The sequence below is a fragment of the Oratosquilla oratoria genome, chromosome 9 (assembly GCF_046742065.1).
Source record: "Oratosquilla oratoria isolate Oo_2021 chromosome 9, ASM4674206v1, whole genome shotgun sequence".
Classification (NCBI taxonomy): Eukaryota; Metazoa; Arthropoda; class Malacostraca; order Stomatopoda; family Squillidae; genus Oratosquilla; species Oratosquilla oratoria.
The window spans coordinates 52,297,556-52,319,759 of NC_134785.1; the positions used below are offsets into that span (position 1 = coordinate 52,297,556).

At 40.7% G+C, this 22,204-nt stretch overlaps 1 protein-coding gene across 1 annotated transcript in view; it reads left to right on the plus strand.

Annotated features, from left to right (window-relative positions):
* Window positions 1-22,204, plus strand: part of LOC143027934 (uncharacterized) — a 41,632-nt gene that overhangs the window by 236 nt on the left and 19,192 nt on the right. The window contains exon 1 of the mRNA XM_076189579.1: window positions 1-658. This exon is cut by the window's left edge and continues 236 nt beyond it. Within this exon, the coding sequence (XP_076045694.1) occupies window positions 284-658 (375 nt within the window). The 5' untranslated portion in view covers window positions 1-283. The remainder of the gene's footprint in view (window positions 659-22,204) is intronic.

Genomic DNA, 22,204 nt, shown 5'->3' on the forward strand with positions numbered 1-22,204 from the left:
GAGTGAACCTGCAGTAGTTCAAGAGACACAAGAAACCAGTCTCAGAAAAGAATCGAATACAGAGTCCTCAAGTCTGGACCATAATGCTTGTCCAGATAATTCTCAAAATCTAGAAGTCAAGAAGACAAGCACGAAAGAGACGACATATGCAGGAACTTCCTTGTCAGATCCTGGAGAGGCGACCCGGAGTCCTAAAGTCAAACTACCAAAGAACCGGAAACCGTCACCTTCCACTCGATCGTCCAGCCTCCCACAACACTTGTCTATAGAAGAGAGTACTTACATGGCTGCACAGACATGGACACAGCCACTTGCGGCAGATCGCGAAGATGGGCTACGAAAGGAGGAACCTGTCGTACTTTCACAACACCGCAGATTAGCTTCACCTCTGAAAACGTCCATTCCTCCGCCGACCCGACCCCAGGACCACCCAAAAACTTCTTCGTCGAATGCGTTGGATGTGGTACGACAGGCGACTCTACCCTGTCTTCAAGGCTCAGCAGGGGATGGGCATCTCTTCAAGAGCAAGTCGTGGCTACAGACTCAGGTCGAGAAGCGTTCACAAGCCTGCCAGCAATCGGGACACCTGGATCTAGCCGGCCTCGCTCTCCCTTTCTTCCCTTCAGCGGTCCTGGACTTCGACTGCTCTAACGTCCACGTGAGTTAAAGGCAATCTTCTTAAAGTTACAACTGTCCGTGTAATGGATATATATACTGCATCCTAGCTGTATTTGAACGCGTTAAAGTTAAGATGCTTTAATTCGTATTACGTAAAAGAGATGTTTCATATCATGCTATGACAGAGTATTGTAGTAAGAATAGAATGTCATCTTTGAAAAATACATATACACAAGCCACATGCACACAGACACACAAGCAAACAATTGTCAATAAATACAGTTAAACGTACTTAAACACAGACACACACAAAGAGAGAAGGAGAAAGAGAGAGGTATAGTAACTGGAGAACAAGAGACAGGACCTCACGAATGTTGCTTCTTTCTTGTAAATACACTATGCCTCGGACAGTTGCCCGAGTGATCGCGATCCTCGTGTTGCGGGGCTCCACGCGTATGAGTGGCTCCTATTTTCTTCAGGGGAGTCCTTCTGACGAGCTCGTTGTCCACTGCCGCCGCCGCCGCAGAGCAGGGTAGATGCCGGCCGGCGGGACAAAGGCCGACATGCATGTGGGACAGAGGCCGGCCGGATGGACGAAGGCCGGTTGGCGGGATAAAGGCCGGACGGTGGGAGAAAGGCCGGACGGCGGGAGAAAAGCCGAACGGCGGGAGAAAGGCAGGACGGCGGGAGAAAGGCAGGACGGCGGGAGAAAGGCCGGACGGCGGGAGAAAGGCCGGACGGCGGGAGAAAGGCCGGACGGCGGGAGAAAGGCCGGACGGCGGGAGAAAGGCCGGACGGCGGGAGAAAGGCCGGACGGCGGGAGAAAGGCCGGGCGGCGGGAGAAAGGCCGGACGGCGGGAGTAAGGCCGGCCGGCGGGAGCGAGGCCGGACGGCGGGAGAGAGGCCGGCCGGCGGGAGAGAGGCCAGCCGGTCAGTAGGTCAGGGAATGGAACTGAAAGTGAATCTTCCATCCGGCCGGCGGGACGAAGGCCGGTTGGCGGGAAAAGGGCCGGACGGCGGGAGAAAGGCCGGACGGCGGGAGAAAGGCCGGACGGCGGGAGAAAGGCCGGACGGCGGGAGAAAGGCCGGACGGCAGGAGAAAGGCCGGACGGCGGGAGAAAGGCCGGACGGCGGGAGAGAGGCCGGCCGGCGGGAGACAGGCCGGACGGCGGGAGACAGGCCGGCCGGCGGGAGAGAGGCCGGCCGGCCGGTAGGTCAGGGAATGGAACTGAAAGTGAATCTTCCATCCGGATAGAAATCTTCCGTTTCACTCCATTCCATCCCTGGTGACTTCCCTTTCGAGTGTCTTCCATTCCAGATCAATTCAGTGTAAGCCCCTGTTCAGACTAACGGTTTCATCCGTGGCATCTCAATTACAATACAAGTCAATGGAAGCGTACACACACAACCGTGCAATTTTTCCTCGAGTACGCGGTACCGTCGCGGTTTCCGTGCGGTTCAAACCGCTAGTATAAACAGAGCCTTATGCCATGACTATTTACATATATTAAGTGCATAAAAACTTGGTATGGTTTGAGATCACGGTAATGTTCTTACAATGCGAGTGAAGGTTGTCTTGTTTTATTGAACCCTGTATGGAACATTGGCTACATAAGACCATAGACGACATACGGGTGACCTAGTGCGGGAAGATATTTCATACCATACCGTACTGCCAGCCTTGCTTTGAATCTACTAAATAGTTCTTGTCAGTTGTCTTGAAGATTCCCTAACGACGATGCGTTATCTAAGACAGGATCTTCGGAAGGCACTCTTCCATCTGCCTCTTGTTGATTTTTTATCCCATACCAGCAAATTCTGTCTATTTGTTTTCTAAACCTTTCTCTGATCTAAATATCATTATCATGTCACCTCTTCCTCTTCGCTCTTCCAATGTGGGAAGTCCAAATTTTCTCAATGTATCCTCATATATCTTGTCGTTTAATTTCGGGGTCATCTTGGTCACGTATTTTGTTTTCTCTTTATTTAATACATTTTCCTTATGTTTGGAGGCCACACCACTGCCGCATACTCTAGTCTGGTACGAATCAGACTTTCAGTGATTTTCCTTTTTACATCAAGTCTTCTTCCATGCAATGAAATACCACTTATATTCTCCAGCAAATTATGCCTCTTCAGTTATTTTCTTTATACGACTTTTTGCCGATCGATCATTCCTGGTTAAAATCCCTAAATCCTTTTCCTCCTTTGCCTTTGCTATCAATTTATTTTCCATTTCATATCTTCTCGCATTTTTTTTTCTACTTCCGAGATTTTATATTTCTTTGTTATGAAATTAATCTTCCACTCCTCGTCCCACTCATAAACCTTATCTAGGTCTTCCTGTAGCAGTTTGCATTCCTCCTCTTTTTTCTATTTTCTTCATGATCTTTGCATTATTTGCAAATAAATTTGCATAAAGCTATATCCCATTCACCATATAATTTACATACAATAGAAACATTACAGGTTGTGGTGCCCAACAAATCGCCATTCTGACTTTTCATCTCACTGCTGTTCTCGTACGTCTATTGTTAAAAAAAATATTTCATTCACTTCAGCGTCCACGAGGCCTCCTAAATTTTCCTCTTCTATATATTTTTTGCACGGCACTTTGTCAAATACCTGATCCAAATCTAGGCATACACAATCCATCCGTCCCTTTCTCTCATGTACCATAACAGCCATTCTCGATCAAAAAATATTGGTTGGTTGCACAAGATTTTTTATTTCTAAATCCAAATTTGTTTTCAACCAAGATTCCTTTTCCTCTAAATATTTCATCTATATTTTACAAATTTTCACATGTTTTGGCTATTATACTGGGGCGAATGGTCTCTATTTCAACGGTATTTTCCTGTTTTGTACTTTGAGTATTGGTACAACGTATGCATATTTCCAGTCCAATGGCACCTTTCATGTTTTCAATTTTCAAGATGCATGAAGTCCTTCGATTTAGTTTGAAGTAAGAGTTTTCCTATACGATTCTCTCCTGTCTGAAGTCCTAACATATATATCTCTCTTGGTTCTACACTAAATAGGCAGTGGACCACTGTTTTCAGCCCAGAAGTTGAACACAAATTGCTTCTTAGACTATAGCTTCAGTATACATATCGCTCTAGGGATCTGTTCTTTCTATGCTACATTCTTTTTAATTTTGATTCTGTTCTCAGCTTTGCATGAGACTTGAAACTTCATGGAAGTCCAACCCAGAAATTACAGAATGTATACTCCAATTAAAAACACAATCACTTGAGCAGTCTAAAGCAGTGGTTTACAAACTTTTCTAAGCTGGCGCCCCCTTGGCTCCCTAGTGGGTTCATAGTGGGATAGATTTGGTTGTTATAGGGATATCAGCATCTCGACATTCGGATTTTGTAAAAACAACAAGATACATATTACTCCTATTGCAATCCTGCCAACCGTCTTACCGTCCCCTTTCTCCTCACCGCCCCCCAAACCTTTTCACCCTCCCAAGCCAAGGGAGCATACCTCCCACATTTGGATCCACTTTTCTAAAGGATCTGGCGAGCTATTCCGTTAAGAAATATGAACTTGATGTTAAAGCCTTCGAACTGCTTTCAAGATAAAATGAAAGAGTTGCGGGGCTCAAGATCTATGAACTTGGAAGCATAACACATTTCCACAACATGTGTGTTTATCACAGGTATCTAATATAAAGATTATTATTATTATGAATAGCTCCCTGTAACGTTGTTTACCACGTTTAAGTAAATATATATATGTACAGGCATGTAGATATTTTGGTACGAATTGCAGTCATTTTGGCGAAATTGTTGCCAAGGCAGGAGAAAAAATAACACAGCGTTTGTGTTAAACGATGTAAAAAATAAAATAAAGGGTGTTTGTGCCTGTTTGTGTGTGGTAGCAATACAAGAAATTTGAAAATGTGAAAATATTGCACAGATATTCTCACACTGACTTCAATCATGACTGCTGGCAACTATTTTACTGCATAAAAAAATAGATAAAATAAACTCTGAACCTAAGGGTACGACACCCAGACGATAGCAGATTATACCCTCGCGCGGGGTCCCCTTAGGCGTGGGGCTCAATTGGGAGCAATTGATCCAATTGGGTTAAGGCCGACCCTGATATATATCCAGGTAAGTGCTCAAGAGAAGCAAGGGGATGTCCAAGGGACAGGAAAACGAAAGGGGCACAAAAAGAGAGCAGTAAGTTGTGTAAAGAGAAGAGCCTTTTGGAGGGGGAGGGAGGGAGGCTACCGACTAGAGTCAGGGTAGGTGGTGGTGGTGGTGGGAGACAGTGCAGAGGGCTTGTGCGAGGGAAGATCACGTTCGTGAATTCAAACGTGATTTGTTGCAAGGGTGAGGAAGGGAAAAGGTGGTGAGACCGGGAGGGGCTGTTCAGAGTTGGTCGAATGTTTGGTCAAAGTGAGGTGCTGGAAAGTGAGCAGGGAAGATTTGGATAGAAGATGGGAGGATTACTGACCGCGGGATGAGGTGCAAGAGGGTCTAGTCCCGGTAGTGAAAGGAAGAAAAGAGAGGAAAACAAGTCTACAGTACATTGTATCCATAGGAGCTGGGGAAAAGGGGAGGTAATAAGGTAGTGTTCACGAGGTTATTATAGAATATCACCTCCTTTGATGTATCATTCTCACCACAAAGCTTAGAGCTCTTGTAAACTATATTTGGTGCATTTATCATCCTTGTAGTAAGAGCTGTTAAAAGTGTTCTCGTGAAAGACTGACTATATCTGCATTTTCTGAAGTCAGGCAAATATCATCACTTCCCACTTTCTTCCACTTTCATTCATCAACCCCAAACGCGTGACTAACCCTCTCGCGTTTACCTCTCTCTCCACTCGTTTAAATACACGTTGAACAACCTTTGCGTTATTAGAACAGCCTCTTTCACCTTAAACCATTCACTCTTTTCACACAGGCTCTACTAGTCATATGAAATCTTTTGACCGTCCTCAACTTGACTCGCAGTAATGGACTTAAACTGGACACATTTAGATTTAAGAAGAAAATAGGCAAGAATTGGTTTACTAATAGGGTGGTCAACGAATGGAATAGACTTAGTAACCATGTAGTGAGCGCTGAAACTATCAGTTGTTTTAAGAAACGGTTAGATAACTTTATGGATGGGGATGACAGATGGTGATGGATATGAAGCTGCCTTGTGTAGGCCTTATGGTCTCTTGTAGTCTCCTACATTCTTATGTTATGTTATCCCATACGTCTATAACACATTCCATAAAGCCTTCCTATCATCCCTGCCATACGCCTTTTCGAAATTCACGAGTCAGAAAGACATCCTTACCATTTGACAAACACTTTTCGGATATGTCTTATTAAAAAATATATAATCTAGGCTCCCTCTTCTTCTCCTAATCCCACGCTGTTCTTCCCTAATTACTCCCTCCATTCCTCCCCTAATCCTCTAAATTAATACCCTCCAATACACCTTACCGATTACACTTAATGGAGTGATCTTTCTGAAGCTATTACATTCATACTTGTCCCCATATTCCGTGTATAGTGGAACTATACGCGCACTCCTCCAATCCACCGGTCTACTTCTTTCCTTTGAACACACATTAAAAAGCCTCACTAATCATTCTACATGACAACTATTTAACCCGGATGGCTTACAAGCTTTCATCTCTTTCAGTATAATTTGTATTTGTTTTGTTATAGCCTTATCATTTTCTCATCAACGTCATTCTCCTTGTACTCTACCACGATTAATTTTTTTTTATCCTCCTCTACATCGAACAAAGTAAAACACTCTGCCCACCTTTCACTCACTGCCTTCACTTCCACTAATATTTAGCCTTATTATTTTCCCATTACCGTCATTCTCTGAGTACTCTGCCACAATTAAAGTTATTTTTTACCCTCCTCTGCACAGAACAAAGTAAAGCATTCTACCCATCTTCCACTAACTGTTTTTACTTCCACTAATATCTGTCCTTCTGACCCCTGTACTCTTTCCTCTCTACACGACTAACCTCTTCTCATTCTTTTCATTTTCTTCCACCTCATCATATCTACCATCCTCTTGGCCACCCACACTTTACGTTTTGCTTCCATTCTTTTTTACTTTGTACCTTTCATAAACTTCCTCATTTCCTCTTTACAACTATTCTTTATGTACTCGCTTCTTTTTCGGCACCATCACCACCAACTATTCATCTCTTTGTTTTGCTGCCTCTCCATCTATTCCCTTATATCCTCCTCATCCTACACACCGTCTTTGCATCCTTGAAACAAGTCCATTCTATTTCTACTTCCGTATTATTATGTGAATAATATAATAAGTATCTTCATACCATTCAGCTTGATGTGATCATTCTATTTGGGTTTTTTAATAACAATACATACTTTATACATATATACTTAAAGATGACTCGTTCATTGTCATTTTGTTGACTTACCGTTTAAAAAAAATACCTATCACATTATGACGATATTATTCATGTAATAAAATTAGATAAAAATCAAATTAACAGTGTTTTCAATGTTTGTATGACAACAGCTTTATGAATACTCGTGCAATATTATCGACATAACGCCGCAACGTGGGAACATGACATCAGAAGTTGTTATAAACAGACATTTAGTAATACATATATATCTACACAAATCAAACCATTCTCTTGTAATGCAGTTGACGATATTACACGAATGTCAGCGAATTTTATCATCTGATTGTGCATCCACTTACTTCCTTCCTTTGCTTTCCCTCCCTTCTCAATCCGTTCACGTTTTGCGTGGTGCTAAAAGCCTTTGAGTATCACGTACAGCACCTCTGGGCACACACAACGTCGCCACATCACGTCACACCCTGTCACGCCACTGGGCGGTCTCTCACGCCACACTCCATCACTGGGCAACACCCTTCTCGTACATCCCTGGGTAAACAAGATTGACCCGAGAGAAGAGGAGCAGGAAAGTGCTGAATTCTTTCCCATCGGGTCTCCCCACCCCCCTCCCCCGACTTCGGGCGTCCTTCCCCGACAACGGAACGTCTCTACTTATTTTTGTCTAACCTGACCTTCTCAGACATACTTTCAAGAGGTCATTATGACAGGCATATTTGGACAACCACGACGTTAAAATATCGAGGGGGAAATGAAGTAAAGAAAAAATAAAATTCTGCAGGAAAGCGGACCCGTTGAACTGTTGTCATACAAAATGGTTTGCGACGACAAAAAATTTTTTTTTTTTTTTTTTTTTTTTTTTTAGGAGTAAAAGCATTGAGTCGACAGAAGCCAAAAAATAAACATGCATTTTGTCAAGACCTGCAACAGGATTACAGTAAGCTTCCTTGTGATCTATAAGATTTCATAAAATTGAAAAAAAAAACATGGCCGTGTATTTAACTGAACTTTAGGCAGAAATAGATTTCTTTCCATGTTGGTCCTTTCTCTGAATATGGATACTTCGGATATTTTGACATCATGATTGTCCCAAACATTCTACACTCCAAGATGATTTTTGACACTATGTGAAAAAAAAGGTCAGGTTAGGAGGAGTTAGGCTAGGTTAGTATAGGTTGGTTTATGTTAGGTTACGTTAGATTAGATTAGATTACATTAAGTTAGGTTAGGCGAGGGCAGTTGTTCCTGACGACAGGAAGGGACCCGTTGGGAAAGAAGCCTATTTTTGTGAACTTTACTCCCTCGTTGTCGTGTTTGTCGCTGATCCTTGGTCGCTCAAACCATAAATTTGATTTTCTTTTTGCCAAATTTTGGCGAGGGACTTTTTCGTCATACCCAGGTAAACACGCACGTCAGTCCCAAAACAAACACACACACACACACACACACACACACACACACACACACACACACACACACGCACACACAAACACATAAGCACGCACACACAAACACACACACATACACGCACGCACACACACATACACGCACGCACACACACACGCACACAGTGGCGCGGTGGTTAGAGTTCTCGCCTGCCACAACGGCGGTCCGGGTTCGAATCCCGCCTAGGGCTGAAAATTTCAGTATCGCTACTCTACGGATTGTTACTCCAACTCTCGTGGGCGGGGAGCTGGGGTGTGTGCGTGTAAAGTCACAGTATTTCCCATATATCGGTCATACGAGCTGAGCTCTCATCCGGGAGGTTAATAACTGTCGATCACGAGTCCAACACGTGATCCAAGACCATGGTGAAACACACACACACACACACACACACTTTCAACGAACGGACGGCTTGACGAACGCTCTGAAGAAAAGTGCAGATTGAGGATACCAACGCAAAGAGAAGTGCCTTTTTGTATTTGCAGGGGGGGGGGGAATTGCTCGTGAGGTAGTGGGAAAGTAAGGAAAGAGGAGAGGGGGAGGGATTACTGGGGAAATGGAAGATAATGAGGATGTGGAGGACTTGGCCCAGGCAGACGGGCGGAAGATCAACATGAAAACGACCACCGGATGACGAAATGGCAAATAAAAATGTAAAGATTAGAAGTATAGAGAGGAGAAATACAGTAGAAAGTGACGAGAATATGTTCCAGGGATTTAAAGAGGGTGGGGGGGACACAACCCCCCCCAGACTGATAAGACTAGAGGAGAGAGTTGATAAGGTGATCGAGGACTTGGAACGTAAGTTAGGTAATGTAGGCTCCATTCTACAAAGAATTGAAAGATTGGAACAACTAGAGAAGGCTAACAGAAACTTAACTGAAGAAGTAGAGGACCTAAAAAGACAGTTAGGAAATGTAAAGGAGGAGAATGAGAAATTGAAGAAGAATAGTAATGAAAACAGTGAGAAAATAGCTACAGAAGCTAAAAATTGGAGAATAACTCAAGAAGGGAATAAGGTTTCATTCACTGACATAGTCAAACAGCAATTGAAAGAACATAATGAAGACTCAGTTATTAAAGTGATGAGACAGAAGGAGAATATAGTAAGAGAATTAGCTGACAAAAAGAAATGTATAATTATATTAGGAATGGAAGAGAAACATAACCCAGATAGAACCGCAAGAATCAAGGAGGAAAATGAAAGAGTAAGCAGTTTATTAAAATTAGTCCAGGAAGATGAACCAGAAATTATAAAGGAAATTGAGGATAAAATTCAGACTCGGAAAATATAGTACAGATAAGACCAGACCAATTAAGATTAAATTCAGGTCACAAACAACGGCAGAGAAAATTCTATCCAAGACAGGGAAACTAGCAACAAATGATCAATATAAAAAGGTATGGATAAAAAGAGAAATGAATAAGGAGGAAAGAGAGGCAGAAAAGCAGAAAAGAATTGAAGCTAAGGCAAAAAACGAGGAAAGAACAGAGTCAGAGAAAGAGAGATTCTATTGGAGAGTAGTGAACATGAAAATAAAGCAGTTCGACATACTAAAGAAAAACATAAGGGAAACAGAGAACACAATGGAAGTGGCAGAAAACTAAGAGTGTCTTACACAAATATAGATGGATTGATAACAGGATTGAATGAACTGAATGATTATTTGAAAGAAAAAGAACCGGACATAATGGGAATTGTAGAAACAAAATTAAAAGGCCCACTACCACCCAACAGTGTAGGACATGATACATACAATTATTGGATTAGAAACAGAGAGAAAAAACAAGGGGGTGGAGTTATGTTCCTGACAAAGAAGGATATAAACGTGAAAGGTGTCATATATGGAAAGAATACAGTAGAGATGATTATGATAGAAGTGGAAGACCGAGATAAGAAGAGCAGAAAATTTGTGATCAACTATGTGCCTCCGAAAACAGCCTCATGGGAGGAGAATGAACATAAAAGTATGTTAGAGGACACAAAGATAGCATTAACTAAGATAATGGAAGACGGAGGAAGAATAGTTATGATGGGCGACTTTAATTGCAAAGAAATCTGCTGGGAAGAAATGACAGTAAAGAGTGGTGATGACTCATGGGGAAATGCTCTACTTGAGATGATTACTGACCATTCAATGACACAATGGATACAAGAGAACACTAGGTATAGAAATGAAGAAGAACCATCGAGGCTAGACTTAATAATTACATCTGAACCTAGAATAGTGGACAAGATTGAATATAAAACACCAATAGGTAAAAGTGACCACATATTGATTGAACTGGAACTTAATGAAGAAAAATATATGAAAAGAAATGAACAATATAGAAAAGGAAGAATGATGTATGAAAAAAACAAACTTTGATAAAATAAGAGAATTCTTCCAACAAGAAAACTGGGAAGAAATATACAAAGAAGAAACATCAGTGGAAGAGAAATGGAATATTTTGACAAAAATTTACAAAGAAGGAGTGGAAAAGTATGTCCCAAGACAAAAACAAGAAAAAGAATATGTAAAATGCTGGTACAACAAAAGTTGTAGGGAGTTAAAAGACAAAAGAGACAAAGCCTGGACCGGATGGAAAAAAAGACAGAAGACCTGAAAAATGGAAAATATATACTGGTTATAGAAATGAATATGTACAAAAGTGCAGAGAGGAAAAAAGAAAATATGAAAAAGATGTTATAGAAAAGTGTAAAGATCAACCAAAACTATTCTACAGATTTGTAAACAATAAACTGAAAAACAAACAAGACTTGGAGAAATTAAGACAAGGGGGAGTTGAATACACTGAGGAAATGGAAATGGCAGAAATTATGAACAAACATTTTAAATCAGTGTTTACAAGGGAAAATATACAACCTGAAGAGATTGAGTGGAAGGAAAAAGTCCCCCCTATGGAAGAAATAGAAGTAACGAAGAATGAAATATTGACACACTTGGGTAATTTTGATGTCAGAAAATCGCATGGGCCAGATGAAATAGCAAACTGGATTCTGAAAGAATGTAGGAATGAACTGGCAGACAAAATACATAGCATAATAAGCAGTTCCTTAAAAAGAAGGAAAAGTTCCAGAAGATTGGAAAAAAGCAAATATAGTACCTATATATAAAGGAGGAAATAAAGAAGAACCTACCAACTATAGACCAGTCTCTCTAACAAGTACAATAGCAAAAATATGTGAAAGAATTATCAAAAGTAGATGGGTAAAATACTTGGAAAAAAACAACGTACTAAATCCAAGGCAATTTGGATTCAGACAAGGACGATCATGCGTCACCAATTTAATATGTTTCTATTCAAGGCTAATAGATATAATACAAGAAAGAGATGGATGGGCTGATTGTGCATTTCTAGACCTAAAAAAAGCTTTTGACAAAGTACCACATAAGAAGTTGCTTAAGAAATTAGAATATGAAGGAGGAATACAAGGTAAATTGCTAAATTGGATGGAAGACTTTTTGCAAGAAAGAAAAATGCGAGTAGTGATAAGAGATCAGCACTCAAAATGGAATGAAGTAATAAGCGGTGTCCCGCAGGGAACAGTTCTGGCCCCAATAATGTTTGCTATATATATTAATGATATGGATGAAGGAATTGAAAGCTATATGAGCTTCTTTGCAGATGATGCAAAATTACTGAAAAGAGTGAAAACTGAAGAAGATTGTGAATCACTACAGAGAGATCTAAATAAAGTACAAGAATGGAGTAGGAAGTGGGAGATGGAGTTCAATACAAAAAAGTGTAGTATAATGGAATTTGGAAAAAGCAAAAACAGAATAACAGGATCATATAATTTGGGAGAAGAAGGAATAAAAAGAGTAGAAAATGAGAGGGACCTGGGAGTCATTGTTATGAATAATATGTCACCTGAGAAACATATAAATAAGATTTTTGGAGAAACTTATAATTTAATAAGAACAATCAAAGTGGCATTTACATACCTGGATGAAGAAATGGTGAGGAAAATCCTAGTCACCCTGATAAGACCAAGATTGGAATATGCAGCAACGATATGGTCACCAAGTACAAAAAAATGTATAAAAAAACTTGAAAGAATACAAAGAGCAATTACTAAACTGGCACCAACACTCTCAAAACTATCATATGAAGAGAGACTACAAAAACTTAAACTACAGACACTAGAGCAAAGAAGAGAGAGAGGAGATTTGATAGCTATTTACAGAATCATGAAAGGCATAGAAATTACTGATAGAGAGAATCTGATAAAATGGGATGACAGAAATACAAGAGGACACGGAAAGAAAATAAAAAAAGACAACTATAGAAGAGATTTGAAAAAGAACAGCTTTCCTCACAGAGCAATAGACAGTTGGAACAAGTTAGATGAGAAAGTGGTGTGTGCAAAAACAATACATGAATTTAAAAATAGTTTAGATAAAATGAGATATGAAGACGGGACCTCACGAGCATAGCTCCCCTTCCCGTAAAATACAACTAGGTAAATACAACTAGGTAAATACACACACGCACACACGCACACACACACACACACACGCACGCACACACACACAGTGAGCGGTGGTTAGAGTTCTCTCCTGCCACTACGGCGGTCCGGGTTCGAATCCCGCCTAGGGCTGAAATAATTTCAGTATCGCTGCGCTGTGGGTTGTTACTCCAACTCTCGTGGGTGGGGAGTTGGGTGTGTGTGTATGCGTGTAAAGTCACAGTATTTCCCATAGATCGGTCATACCAGCTCCGAGCTCTCATCCGGGAGGTTAATAACTGTCGATCACGAGTCCAACACGTGATGCAAGACCGTGGTGAAACACACACACACACACACACACACACACGGTTCGACAGTACAGTAGTACCGTTTTCGGCCGCTAATTCAGAGATACGAGTTCGAATCCCGTCCAAGGTTGAAACTTTCAGCATCGCTGAACCGAGAGCCTGAACTCCCAACTCTAGCGGGAAGGAAATGTGCGTGTGCGTGCGCGCGCGTGTGTGTGCATGCATGTATGTGTATTTACCTAGTTGTATTTTACGGGAAGGGGAGCTATGCTCGTGGGGTCCCGTCTTCATATCTCATTTTATCTAAACTATTTTTAAATTCATGTATTGTTTTTGCACACACCACTTTCTCATCTAACTTGTTCCAACTGTCTATTACTCTGTGAGGAAAGCTGTTCTTTTTCAAATCTCTTCTATAGCTGTCTTTTTTTATTTTCTTTCCGTGTCCTCTTGTATTTCTGTCATCCCATTTTATCAGATTCTCTCTATCAGTAATTTCTATGCCTTTCATGATTCTGTAAATAGCTATCAAATCTCCTCTCTCTCTTCTTTGCTCTAGTGTCTGTAGTTTAAGTTTTTGTAGTCTCTCTTCATATGATAGTTTTGAGAGTGTTGGTGCCAGTTTTGTGATTGCTCTTTGTATTCTTTCAAGTTTTTTAATACATTTTTTTGTACTTGGTGACCATATCGTTGCTGCATATTCCAATCTTGGTCTTATCAGGGTGATTAGGATTTTCCTCACCATTTCTTCATCCAGGTATGTAAATGCCACTTTGATTGTTCTTATTAAATTATAAGTTTCTCCAAAAATCTTATTTATATGTTTCTCAGGTGACATATTATTCATAACAATGACTCCCAGGTCCTTCTCATTTTCTACTTTTTTTATTCCTTCTTTTCCCAAATTATATGATCCTGTTATTCTGTTTTTGCTTTTTCCAAATTCCATTATACTACACTTTTTTGTATTGAACTCCATCTCCCACTTCCTACTCCATTCTTGTACTTTATTTAGATCTCTCTGTAGTGATTCACAATCTTCTTCAGTTTTCACTCTTTTCAGTAGTTTTGCATCATCTGCAAAGAAGCTCATATAGCTTTCAATTCCTTCATCCATATCATTAATATATATAGCAAACATTATTGGGGCCAGAACTGTTCCCTGCGGGACACCGCTTATTACTTCATTCCATTTTGAGTGCTGATCTCTTATCACTACTCTCATTTTTCTTTCTTGCAAAAAGTCTTCCATCCAATTTAGCAATTTACCTTGTATTCCTCCTTCATATTCTAATTTCTTAAGCAACTTCTTATGTGGTACTTTGTCAAAAGCTTTTTTTAGGTCTAGAAATGCACAATCAGCCCATCCATCTCTTTCTTGTATTATATCTATTAGCCTTGAATAGAAACATATTAAATTGGTGACGCATGATCGTCCTTGTCTGAATCCAAATTGCCTTGGATTTAGTACGTTGTTTTTTTCCAAGTATTTTACCCATCTACTTTTGATAATTCTTTCACAAATTTTTGCTATTGTACTTGTTAGAGAGACTGGTCTATAGTTGGTAGGTTCTTTATTTCCTCCTTTATATATAGGTACTATATTTGCTTTTTTCCAATCTTCTGGAACTTTTCCTTTTTTTAAGGAACTGCTTATTATGCTATGTATTTTGTCTGCCAGTTCATTCCTGCATTCTTTCAGAATCCAGTTTGCTATTTCATCTGGCCCATGCGATTTTCTGACATCAAAATTACCCAAGTGTGTCAATATTTCATTCTTTGTTACTTCTATTTCTTCCATAGGGGGGACTTTTTCTTTCCACTCAATCTCTTCAGGTTGTATATTTTCTCTTGTAAACACTGATTTAAAATGTTTGTTCATAATTTCTGCCATTTCCATTTCCTCAGTGTATTCAACTCCTCCTTGTCTTAATTTCTCCAAGTCTTGTTTGTTTTTCAGTTTATTGTTTACAAATCTGTAGAATAGTTTTGGTTGATCTTTACACTTTTCTATAACATCTTTTTCATATTTTCTTTTTTCCTCTCTGCACTTTTGTACATATTCATTTCTATAACCAGTATATATTTTCCATTTTTCAGGTCGTGTGTGTGTGTGTGTGTGTGTGTGTGTGTGTGTGTGTGTGTGTGTGTGTGTGTGTGTGTTTGTGTGTGTGTGTGTGGACACGTTTGTGTTTGATTTGTGGTCGTGCATGTTTGCGTGTGGTATGGATGTTTGTTCGTGTTTACCCACACATGTGTGTGCGTTCCTGTGCATGTGTATGTATATATGCGTGTGTGTGTGTGTATGTGTGTGTTTATGTGCATGTGTTTGTTGATATTTGTGCATCGTGCCTGTGTGTATGTACACGCGTGTGTAGGCTTCTAACTATTTAACAATCCGTTTTATACAAGAAAAAAAATGAACTCGGGGCGATTTGTTCGTCTGTCAAGATCTTTGTATCATACTGCCATTCACGATTATTAGGAACATTACAATTGCCAGAACTGGCCTTTGTGGGACTTCGCTCGTCACCACCCTCTATCCACCCTCTCATTCTTCTCACGCATTAATCTTTGAAGAAACCTTTTCCCCATTTAAAGAGCTTACCTATAAAACTACGAAAAGGCAATTTTACACGCACACGCACACATTTCAGTATCGCTGCGCAATGTCATAGCATTACCCATAGAGCGGGCATATACGAGCTCTGAGCTCTCTTACGGGAGGGAAATAGCTGTCGATCACGAGTCTTACACGTGATCCAAAGAACATGGTGAATCACACACACACACACACACACGCACGCACGCGCACACACACACACACACACCCAATGTAACTTTGTACGTAACCTGACAAACAAGAAAATAAGTGTATATTTTTAGATAGAAATATTGAATATTGAAATATAATGTTGTTGGGAAATACGGTAAAATACGAAGAAAATACGTTTCCTTTTTACAGTGTCTGTAGGCTACTTGCTAATGAAGTAAACTGTCTCAAGAATGTCCGTTTTATTATACCCGTTTTAGTCATTATCTTATTGATAAATCAACAAGATGAATACGAGTGTGCCGCACCTTGAATTTTCTTCTTTATACTTTATCTGTCTCTGTGTAACTCCCTATTTTTTCTTTGTACCGAAACTGTATCGTTTTAGTCATTATCTTATTGATAAATCAACAAGATGAATACGAGTGTGCCGCACCTTGAATTTTCTTCTTTATACTTTGTTTCCGTAACTCCCTATTTTTTCTTTGTACCGAAACTGTATTTGGATATTTTATTCTGGCCACCGCTAAACGAGTTTATTCAACTAATGTTACCCTCGCTTGTTTGTTGTTATGGTTTGGCAATGCAGCAACTGACAAATAGCTGTTCCTTTGTTATGTCTGCACTTGTCGGTAAAAATTCGTGCGTGTGCATGTCCGGCCATGTGTACTCGTAATGTATATATACATACAAGGTCTAAGTAAACAGGTCTAACCGCTGGAGCAGTTCTGCGCAGCTTCTGACGTCATTTGGATGCGTCCATTTTCTCTTTGTGATACACTGAAGAAAACTGTGAAACGCCAAGGAAGACAGGAACTATAATATTTTATATATATATATATTATATATATATATATATATATATTATATATCATATATATTATATATTCATATATATAGACAGGAACTATAATATTTTATATATATTTAATATAATATTTGTCAGAATATAACTAATTGAGTGAAGCGGTGCGAGCGAAGGCGACGTCATTTTCGAACGACGTACCAACTTCAACTGACAGCTATAGGACCCGCTAACCCCACTTTGAACAGCCAGGTGACGTTCACGGGCCCGCTGCGCCAACTCCCTCGAAATTCGGTGGGAAGTGGTTAGACCTTATATTCTTAGATCTTGTTACATATACGTTTGTGTGAGCAATTTCGCTTATGCATAAACAATCTCAGCAAACGGTCTCCACGATAATTAAGAAACACAGAACGATATCATCGTGATTCTTAATATTGAGACACTGCCCTTACATCAGCGGACATATTAATGCAACGTTTTTTTTTTTTTTTTACATCCGAACATGTTCACAACAGATTCTTCGTTACCCTTCCCACATCTAACTTTAATTAAGACCCACGCTATTCATAACTTGCTCTCATTCATTTGCGAGTCCGGCTGCGTCTGTCACAGCAAATGCCCCTTGGCATTATGAATCGCGGCCTGTGATTTGTGGGCGGTGCTTGCAGAGGGGCGGAGCATAACGATGAAGCGTCGTCGCTTTCCACATACTGCACCAGACGTCTTACTGTCTTCATTCTCGGACCGTCCTTCTAAATTCATGTCCACAGTGACTTCCTTGTTACTAAAATAATTTTATTTTCAATGTTGTGTCTTTAATCTTCAGACAATTTGCAGAGCGGAGGGGCTGGGTTGCAGTAGTGCTGTTTTCTTACATGAAAAGAACCGAATGCACCCGCAATTAAATTAAACCCTTTATAGTTTTAAAAGTTACATGTAGACACTATTCCTTAAGTTCGTTTCGGATTTGTTTTTATCATATGTAACCTTCATGACCTTGAAGAGTATTTCTGTAAAAAGAAGGTTAACATAAACAACTCTGAGTATAAAGATGTCGAAGAACGAGGTCATGCATACCAGTACTAACGACACTTTCTTTTATACATACATATACCAAAGGCTCTTTCCCCTTTACATGGGATGTAGCCAAAAAACAAAGGCATAAAATCCACTCCCACTCATTGCATCCCCACGTACTCCACTCCCATCCACCCTCCCTCTATCTTGGCTCCTCCTGGATGACGGGTCATCCCTGCATCTCGCCCACTGCCCTGGGTCAGAAGCAGTGTCGCAAGGCACAGCACATCCACAGCAAGGTCGCTTCATTAAATCGGGGACCCCCCTCTCCGTCCCCTCATACAGAAAAAGAGGATGGGAGTAATCCCTTCGGGCTGCGTCAATTTATTTTTCACGTATACTCACTCACCCCACCCACTCCCACTCATGCATCACAGCATCATCCATACACAACCCTTCTTCATTCACCCCTATCTTCTGTCCTCTCCCATCCTTCCTCAACAGACATTCCCCTCTTTTCCAATGACCCTTTTACTCCATCCATCTCATCCTTGGTCACCCCCTCATGTTCACTCCTTCCACCTCTGCCTTCCACACCTCTTTTACTAATCTTTCTTCACTCATTCTTTCTATGTGTCCAAATCATTCCAATACACTTTCATAAACCCAATCTCCCAACTCCCTTTCTACCTCCGTTCACCTCACCTCCTCGTTTCTCACTATCCAATCTAGTAACCCCTAGCATACTTCTCAACGCACCTCATCTTAAACACATTCAAACTCTTCCTCTCTTATGTTCGATGTTTCTAACCCATACAATGCTGTCGGCACAATCACTTCCTGTCATCACTCACGTCCCTTTCACTCTTCCTTTCTTAAACTATGATGTCAAGATGGCGCCACTTATCCATTGCAGCAATACTGCCGGTTCACCCCGTGTTCCTCGTTCACCCCGTACAGGGTGCTGGCCGCATAACTTTTATGTGGGCGACATTTTAGGGATTTACGGTACAAAGGATTACAAAGGAAGAGCATATCGACAAGAGACCTTTTGGTCCATAACTAGGTCGGATGCGAATATTATATTATATTATATTATATATATATATATATATATATATATATATATACGCATATATATATATATATATATATATATATATATACGCATATATATATATATATATATATAATGAATCAATTGATTAATTAACAAATAAATAGGCAAATAAATAAATAAAATGGATAAACAGATAATGAATAATAGACATAAATAATTATATGGTTTAAGGTCACAAACTCCTTCCATCGGAAGGCTTGGACATTGCCCCTTACAGGACTTTGTAGCGTGGAATCTAATAAACCATACCCTTGGTTCAACTTCGCCGGTGGCAGGATTCGAACCGCCATCCCCTAGACCCTCGCCGCAAGTAACGACGCCCTAACCACAGTCACAAAGCATTTTTTGAATGGCTGGAAACTCTTCCTCAATAATAGATAAATAAATAAAATAAATAAAATAGATAAAAAAAAATAAAACAAATAAAAAAGTAGATAGATAAAATAAGATAAAGAAAAAAAAAAATGCCAACCAGTCTTTGAATTTCTACTATCCATCCTGCTATCCTCCCAAATCTCTCCTTCACCACTTCTATAACACCACCTCCTCAGTAAGATACTCTTATTTATTCCCAGAGATACTGGTAACTGGTTACTGCAAACGAAACACTAATGTCATGGGTCGTCGCCTCAGTATGCATTTTTCTCAACTCTCTGTCTCGCACGCACATTTTCGCTTAGTCGACATCTTGACCACCCAGCCACCCACCTTTTCCTGGCCAAAAGATGGACTTATTCATAACGGCCGGAGGTGTGACGTCACTCCGTCACGAGATAATACTAAGTTAAATATATCTCTGTGTATGTGCACGTGCTTGTGTGTGTGTGTGTGTATGTGTGTGTGTGTGTGTGTGTGATTCAGCATGGTCACCATAGTCTTGGATCACGTGTTGGATTCGTGATCGACAGCTATTATCCTCCCGGAAGAGCTCATACATGACCGATCTATGGGTAATGCTATCACCTTACACACACATAACTCCCCGCCCACGAAATTTGGAGTAACGACTCGCAGCGCAACAATACTGAAATTATTTCAGCCCTAGGTGGGATTCGAATCCGGACTGCAGTAGTGGCAGTCGGGAACTCTACCAACTGCGCCACGAGTTGTGAATATGTGTGTGTGTGTGTGTGTGTGTGCGCGAGCGCGCGCGCGTGAATCACCACAGTCTTGGATCATGTGTTGTTGTTGTTGTCGTTCCCTAGCCTGGCCGAGCAGTCCCATCTCCCTTAGGAACGCCACGGTTGGAACAGGATTTCCCTATAGATCCTTTATAGAGTATATGTTGTGTTGTTGGCGTGCGTGATTGCGTACAATACAGCCTTTCATAATGTGTTGTATAGTATAGAGTGAAGTGTTACATCCTGGGCAGTTGTCTACAATGCGGTCATCCAGCCTCTTCTGGTAGCTTAGAAAGGCTGGGCGGTGGCCGCATCGCAGTTTGGCCAGATGGACTCTGTCCTTTTTGGGGAGAGAGTTCAGAGGGATGGATATCAGGGGTCTGGCATGCAGCAATGTATTGTCTTTTAGTCTGTTGTTGGAGCAGTGGGTGACATGATTATGGATATGTTTCTGGAGGTTGGTGTCTGGTGGTTGTGGAGGAAGAGAAAGGAGTGTATGTGATGTAGGTATTTGGGTGTTGTTTTGACGTTTCTTGGCATATGTGGATGTTCTGTTATGTGGTGTTGTGGGTGTACTGTGTTTGTGGAGGCTGCGGCAAGTGTTCCACACATGTCAAGGTTCGTTTCATGGTGTAAATGGTCTGTAGGTGATGTATTTGTACAGACTATAATTGTCTTTAGGGCTTTGGTTTGTATAGTCTGAAGGGTGTTGTGGTGTGTCTTAGATTAGGGGTTCATGCGGTGCTCGCATAATTCATCACTGAGCTTATGCATTGTTTGTATATTGTAGTATTATTTTTTTTTATTTTATCCAAATGTTCCTACAATTGATTTATGCGTGGTAAGTCTAGATGTGCATTCAGTCCTTATGTTTGTGATGTGTTGTTTGAATGACATGTATGTTACGTATATTACGCCAAGAATCTTGGGTGTATGTGTGAGTTTGTGTGGCATGAGATTGTTGTCGATATAGAGGCGTGGTATGTATTTGTGTTCCACTGATCAGTTGGTGAGAAATATGACTGTAGATTTGGTTGAGGCTATTTAGGTGTTTGAGATGAGGTGTCTGAGAAGTATGATGGGGGTTACTAGGCTAGATAGAGTGAGAAATGAGGAGGTGAGGAGGAAAACAGGGGTGGAAAAGGAGCTGGGAGATAGGGTTGATGAAAGTATTAGGATGGTTTGGACACATGGAAAGAATGAGTGAAGAAAGACTAGTAAAAGAGGTATGGAAGGCAGATGTGGAGGGAGTGAACATGAGGGGACGTCCTAGGATGAGGTGGATGGATGGGGCGAAGGGGGCTTTGGGGAAGAGGGGAATGTCTGTTGAGGAAGGACGGGAGAGGACAGAAGACAGGGGTGAATGGAGAATGGTTGTATATGGATGATGTGATTGCATGAGGTGGAATGGGTGGGGGGATGGGGGGTGAGGTAGTAAGTGTGAGAAAAATTTGACGCAGCCCGAAGGGATTTCTCCCCGTCCTCTCCTTTATATGGCCTTGCTGTGGATGTGCTGTGTCTTGCGACACTGCTTCTGACCCAGGGCAGTGGACAGGGTGCAGGGATGACCCGTCATCCAGGAGGTGCTCAGATAAGAGGGAGGGTGGAGGGGTGTGGAGTGTATTCAGGGATGGAATGTGTGGAAATGATTTTATGCCTTTCCCTTTTTGGCTACCTCCCTTATAAGGGGGGCAAAGCCTTGGTATATGTATGTATTTTGGTTCCATTTGTAGTGAGTGTTTCACACTAAAATTCGTGGACTGTCATAATCGTTTACATTTGAACCTGTAATACAAATTAATATTTGTACATAGATCCATATTGTACGTGTGAAAATCATCGAAACCAAACAAATACATCAGAGAATGACAAAATACTTTAAGCAACATACATTGAAACGAGAATGAATATAATTCTCTCCTGGACCTTTAATGTCTTTTGAACAATCGTAATTACAAGTAATGCACTTAGTACTATTTCGCAAAAATAATTAATTTATCAACCATATTACTATGCTTCTATCGTAAATATTTCATAAAACTGGAATTCAGTCTCACATTAATGTTCCATGCCTTTTAGTGTGAAAGTCAATATACAGGGTCCTAAGTCTTCACAACATTATCCTTTGGTCGCCGATTCTGTTCAGTCTTCCTCACCTCTCGCCT